Source organism: Apaloderma vittatum, unplaced genomic scaffold (genome assembly GCF_000703405.1).
Source record: "Apaloderma vittatum isolate BGI_N311 unplaced genomic scaffold, ASM70340v1 scaffold32230, whole genome shotgun sequence".
In the NCBI taxonomy this organism is placed as follows: Eukaryota; Metazoa; Chordata; class Aves; order Trogoniformes; family Trogonidae; genus Apaloderma; species Apaloderma vittatum.
In genome coordinates this window covers 3,156-9,404 of record NW_009693386.1, presented here as the reverse complement: position 1 = coordinate 9,404, position 6,249 = coordinate 3,156, and the positions used below count along the sequence as shown (strand labels likewise).

At 55.4% G+C, this 6,249-nt stretch overlaps 1 protein-coding gene across 1 annotated transcript in view; it reads right to left on the bottom strand.

Annotated features, from left to right (window-relative positions):
• Positions 1-430: 430 nt before the first annotated feature.
• The window catches only part of LOC104280987 (protein strawberry notch homolog 2-like), a gene marked incomplete at both ends in the record, with an annotated part of 8,492 nt that continues 2,673 nt past the window's right edge, over positions 431-6,249 (bottom strand). Inside the window, 7 exons of the mRNA XM_009878829.1 lie at positions 431-513; positions 2,336-2,433; positions 3,054-3,230; positions 3,578-3,749; positions 3,917-4,022; positions 4,418-4,535; positions 5,005-5,148. Coding sequence (XP_009877131.1) covers positions 431-513; positions 2,336-2,433; positions 3,054-3,230; positions 3,578-3,749; positions 3,917-4,022; positions 4,418-4,535; positions 5,005-5,148 — 898 coding nt within the window. The remainder of the gene's footprint in view (positions 514-2,335; positions 2,434-3,053; positions 3,231-3,577; positions 3,750-3,916; positions 4,023-4,417; positions 4,536-5,004; positions 5,149-6,249) is intronic.

The following is a 6,249-nucleotide window of genomic DNA, read 5'->3' as shown; positions in this document are numbered from 1 at the left end:
CCCCTGCAGCCGCAGCCAATAATTTAGCAAGGAAGTGAGTTATTTTTTTTTTTCCCCCCATGCTATAAGTAAGGGGTAGGGGACAAACACCCCCCTTGCTGCAAGAGAGCATCAGCCATGCGGCCAGGACTCCTGTGCCACTGCCCCCCAGGCCCGGGAGCGGCCGAGGGGACAGGGCAGAGCTACTGGGCTCGTGGCGGAGGCGAGGACCTACGCTGGGACAGGCAGTGGGTTAGAGGGAGGGAGGGGTGAACGGGCGGGGCTGCCGCTCTCTTAGAGAGTGACGGGAGATGTGCGGGAGGGCAAACTGAAACTGGGGCAAAGTAGCAAAAAGCATGAAGTAGGGAAAAAGGGAAAAGGAAAAGCTGAGTGGCTGGGGAGAAGCAGCAAGGCAGGAGGTCAGATGCTGGGCAGTGGAGTGTGCTCTTACGTTTTCTTTTAATGCCAGTTCCTTTTTCTCTCTTTCTTTTGGTTGAAGGAAAGTGCTTCTGAATTAGTGATAGAAAGACGCCTCTGAAAGCAAGATGCAAAATTTATTCTAGCTACCAGGAGTAGGAACATCTGCCGGTTATCACGCTGCAACACGCACTGAGATAGCACCACATTTCACTCAGGAGGGGTAAATCCTGCACCGCAACCTCCAGCGTGCCTCTCTGCAACGAGCGTGCTCCACCAGCGGATCCTCGGCCACGAGGCGGGCGTGCCGAGGGAAGCCACGCACGGCAGCGCCGGGAAGAACACCCCCTGCTCCCTCGCGCAGGGAGACGCCGCAAGAGAAGCGGAGCAGACCCTGGGCCCTGCGCTACCGCGAGGCACGCCAAAGCTGTGAGACGTTTATACAGCAACTGAGAGGGAGTTCTAAACGGGAAACGCTGTACTGGGAAGCTCTGGCATCACTGCTGAAAAATCCAGAAAGTCCCAGTGTCCCAGCCCCTCGCCAGGCTCCGAGAGCAGGGACCACCGTCAGGTGGGACAGCAGGTCCTCTGAGGAACCCGTGGGACAGAGCTAAGTACAAAACACGGGCACGCGGTGGTTTCAGGTGAATGGAAAAAACCCGTGGAAGAGGGGGAAAACAAACGTTTCTGTGGGCTGTTCCGCAAGCACAAGAGGAAATGTTCCAATGCTGATCGTGTTGGGCAATGAGAAGGCGGCGCTGAACGAGCTCTGGGTGGGGAAAAAACCCCAAAACGTTGGAAGTGACAGCAGAGATGTGGACGCAACAGCGCACCTGGGTGTGAAAAAGGGGGTCTTGGGAACCAGGGAGGGAGCTCCGAGACCCCTGGTGCGAGGGGCTGAAGGAGCAGAGGCAGCACCGCTCCCCAGGTGACGGCAGTTGCACCCGGAGGGGCCCTTCTGTCCCCGTGCTGGGGTGACCCTGGCCTCAAAATGCAGAGACTCCCCCTGTGGGCCCTGGACCCTCCCTGCCACGAAGCCTTGTTCATTTTCCCGGCACTCGCCCTTCCCTGCAAACAAAGGGTTGGGCTGGTATTCACTCCCTGAACAATCTGTTTATTTTTAACCCCGTTTCTCGGCATCTTTCAAACAACAGCTCCTTTCCAGCACACTCCCCTCGAGAAATCCCCTAAAGTGCTGTAAAATCAGGACGCCACATTGAGAGGCTCAGCAGATGCCAGAAGACACTCGCTTATCTGGCCAGTGCTGCTGAACAAAGAGCTCTTGCCTCTGGAACCGGGGCAGAGCTGAGCAGCGTGCGTGACCACTAAGAGAGCCTTCCTCCTCCTCCAACAGCTGAGCAAGGCTCAAAGGGACCATGTCGTCCTCCAGCCTCAATTCTAGAACGCGAAAACCAATCTAAGAGGCCAAATCAATCCAAGCACTCGTCACACTTGCCTCGCACGCTGGTCCTGCCCGTTTACGTGCTGAAAGGCAACGCTGGCAAGGGGAAACTCCTCGGACCACTCCTGCCCCACGCTGTGATCCCAGCCTCCCGCGTTACACGAGATTCTCCTGCTCATTTCTTCAGCATCAACAGCCCAGTTCTCCCACACAAACCACACCTGAGCTCACCATTTCTGGCCCTCCTACACCTGCCAACTCTTCTGCGCAGGCCGAGTCAGCTCAGGCTGTTTGTGGAAGTTTGGACCACAGGAGATTTAAAAGTCCAGGGCGCAGCTCACAGAGTCACAGGGAGGAAGCAGCGCTCGAGGACCCAGCTGAGTGTCCTCTCCAGCTGCCGCTTGTTTAGGGCGAGGAGTTATGAAACCGCACCTCAAGAGCTGCGGGGGATGAGCGGCCCCAGGGCAAGGCTTTCCCAAGCACACCTCCAGCCTGCCCTGCGTCCCACCAGGAGAAAAGCAGGCGTTTTTAACTTACTCTGCAGCAGAGACAAAACAATTTAGGTGCCCATCGTTCTCGTCCAGGACCTCTCTGGTGCGAGCCTCCCCGGTGGACTGCAGGCCGATGACAACGCACTGCAGGGAAACACAAAGGAGGGACAGTGAGGCGTGAGGGAGGGAATCCGGCATCAGGACAAACAGCTCCAGGGCTCAGAGGTTTTATTTCATGGTGCCAGGTATATTCCCCTTGGACCCTGTCCCAAACACGTGCTGGGGCTCTGGCAGGGCTCCTCAGGAACCACGTCTCAAGTCTTTCAAAAAGGCAAACCTCTGCCCACCCCCTAGAGAGGACCACACCGATGACAGGAGCTAACGGGCTGTGCGAGGCAGGTCCTGCCTGAGATGTCATAGTTGTACCCAGAAGGATGAAAAGACAGAGCCGTGCTCGAGCTGAAGGATCTGGTACCTCCTCTAGCTTGAACACGACCCACAACACCCGTTCGGATCAGCTTGCCCACATCTACCCCAAACCAGCAGTGGGCACTGCTTCAGGAGGCAGGGACACGCCTGTGAGTGTTCTCAGACACCCGCACACCACGCTGCCTCTGGTTAACCTGGGGAGGAGTCCAGCCTTCAAGAGGTTTGAAATCGCTTCCCAGTCAAGCTGAACAATAATTGCAGCTCTTTGGCTGCAGACTACAAAAACCCCACTTGTCACGTAAGGCAGACGGCTGCTGCCAGCTCCGACACCACACCTTGTCCTTGGCCAGCTCCTCCTTGGCCAGCTCGACGAGTCGCTGGACTTTAGCAGCAATGCAGAGATACTTGAAGAAGCGCTGGTGGGCTGACCAGAACTGACCCCACAAGGACTTCCGAGACTCCAGGCCGATCCAGTCGGCTGCCCGCTGGAACACCGTCAAGGCCTCTGCCCACTGCAGACGACACCGAGAGAACCCGAGTTATTATCTTAGTTTTCACTTCCATCACTGCTGTGCGGGAGGTTATTGGAGCAGTCTGGGCTTTGATGATCTGATTTAATGTCAGTATTTATGTTCCTGTGTTAGGCTGTGTCTGGTCACTCTCTCTGCAGCAGCATGATATTGCAAGCTCTGGTTTGCAAATATGGAACTTTTAAATAAAGGTAAAAAACTTCTAAGATTTTTTTTTTTAACATGAACTGAGCAGGCTCTTACGAAGAAACCAAGTTTGTGGTCCTGGCTACATTCAAGCTCCTCAAGTCCTCCCACACGCCGAGCAGCCTTGCCCAAAGCGTGGTTACACACCGGCCCCCACTGCGGCTTTTTTCGGCTTTGTCGTAGACAATCTTGTACTGCTGATCCAGCGGGATCTCCTCGATTCTGAAGGTCACTCCCGTGAAACTGAGCTGCCTGGCGATGTACATCCCGCTGACCTTCATGTCCATTGCGACGATCTCCATCGCACCAACTCCCCTGGGAGAAGAAGAGAGCTGTGACACCCCTTCCCTGCTGCAGGGCAGCGCCGGGTCGGAGGCTCTGCAGAGCCTCCCCTGGTCCGAGCTGCCCTCAGGCGCCGTCCTCGGGCGCTGCGCTCATTTTGCAAACAAAAGCGGCAGCAAAAGAGGTTGGGCAGGACTTACCTCTTCTCGATTGCGTGCAGGAACTCCTCAAACACTTTGAAAGGGGTGCCCTCTCCCCAGATCCCCAGGCGGCTCATGTAGATCATGTTTTTTGGCTCAGAGGCACCTGTTTGAACGGAACCGACTGTTGGCAAAGCCACGGCAGTTGTGAATAGCCCTGACTCAAAGTGAACCCTTCGAGGGGGCAGTCATTTGCCACTGTGCCTCGGTGGAGCCCACGGCCTCTCCAAACGCTGACCTCCACATGCCAACCATCACCACACGGCTCAAGAGCTGGCCAGGAACAGGTTAAATCAAGGAGAAACGAGTCCGGCTTGCCAAAATGTTGTGAGGAATGGCAGTGACGGGGCTTGGGGCAGATCTTAGCACCCTGGGCTCCGCTCTGGCACTGCAGCACCGTTCACCCCTTCTTGCAGGAAGGCGTACCCTCGGTGTGGGTGCTCACAGCTCGAGGGCACCCCTCCAATCGCAGCGGCTCCCCCCGATGCGAGAGGAGCTTACCTGTGGCACTGGCATAAACAACCCTCGCTCCAGGCAGCCGTTTCTGAAGCTCCAGCACTGCTTTGCCCATTTTAGTAGAGCTGGCGTTTTTGGCTTTGTGGCATTCGTCAAACACAATCTGGAGGGGAACGTCAGTTAAGGGGAAAGGATCTATTTTCATCCCAAGGACAGGAGCAGACAGAAAATACAACCCAGCCTCCTCCAGCCAAGTGAACAAGCAGTCCCACCATCAACAGGACTGACAACCTGTTGGTTTTGCAGTTTCCTGGGCTCCCCAGCGCCTGGGGTCATTTCCCCCTCCCTGTCCCCTCACTTCCAAGGTGTGTCTTATCTTGTACCACTGAGGGAGAGGAATGCTGAACAGGTTAATCCCAGCTGCATTCTTCCCCTCCTCCCATTAGGAGTGCAGCCTTTGGAGGAGGAGTGGGGGCATGTGTGTGCTTACAGCATCTAAATATCTACGGCACAGCTGCTCCCACCGCTTCAGATGGCCCCAAGCTCTCTGCTCCTCCATGAAGAACAATCACAAGCCTGCAATCCTCCTCTCTCTCCGTTTTTTTGTGTTGTTGGTTTTTTTTAAAGGATACAACTCCATCAAAGTTTTCCCTGCACCAGTCCAAAATCTGTTTTAAGCGTGTCCTGTGCTGCCCGCCTGCCTGGCTTTCACCGATCAGCGCAGAGTAAGTGGCAAAGAGGACTCCTTCTGAGGTAGCTGTGTCACCATATTTAATCTGCAGAAAGGTGAACAAGAGCACACACGGTCAGGATGCCTGTCCCTGGTACGTCGTGCCCACAACCAGTATCACCAACCGCGCCGCGAGCGTGCAGGGGACACGCTCCTGCCTTAAGAGGCAGGACAGACAAAAGACTCCTGGTGGCCGATGTCTCCCGTGCTTCTATCTGGCACCGAGATGCAGTGATGACAGGGACTTCAAACATCTGGACCAGCTCCACCAGCCAATGTGTCAGCACATCTGGCTGCACGCAGGGAAACGTGGAGACCACACCAGGACTTCAGTTCTCTGGCCAGCTGAAGTCACTTCAGTTTTTTGAAGCCACAGTTTAGAATGTTTAATTGTTTTGGACTCTCCAATCTGTTTTAATTATTTCCACAAAATAATTCTATCTTTGGCCAGATGGGAATTGTTGCCTATTTTACTGTCAAGGGTCCCACCTGTAATGAAATGAAAGGTGGGGGCAGAAACCCACGGTCCCAATTTGAAGAAAATTCCATTCAAAGCCTTTCTGATCTGGAAACAAGCACCCCTTTCAGTCTCTTACTGGAGTGCATTCAGAGGTGTCAAACACATGTGGTTTCCAGAGACTTTGTAAGAGCTGCTTGTTCAACACCATTAAAAACCAGAGGGGAGCATCTGAGCGGACTGGCAGCGGCGCGGCAGGAGCAAGGCTGATGCTCTGGACACGAGACCAGAGACCAGGCTACAACGCAAACGGCCACTGCACGACTGCCAGAGAAGTACTGCATCCTCGTCACGGAGTAAGTGGAAGAAAACTCTGAAAATTCTCTGATTCACTCAGCTGGGGGCAAATGCCCACGTGCTCAGCCAGACCCTGTGCACCCACAGCCCCCTACCAGGTGCCAACCTGCACCCATCTATGTGCTCCCCTGCTCTGGGAAGCGGCTCCATAAAACCAGTGCTGGGAAACACGAGCCCAGGAGAGCAGAGCACGGGCACCCCCAGCAGGAGCTGCTCCCTCCACGGGGCTCCTCAGGAACGACCAGAAGGGTTCAGGTCCTGCCGCCCTTCGCCCTCGCCCGGAGCGACTTCTCACTCCCTGCAGGAGCAGCTCAGTGCCCGCAGCAGCCCTGC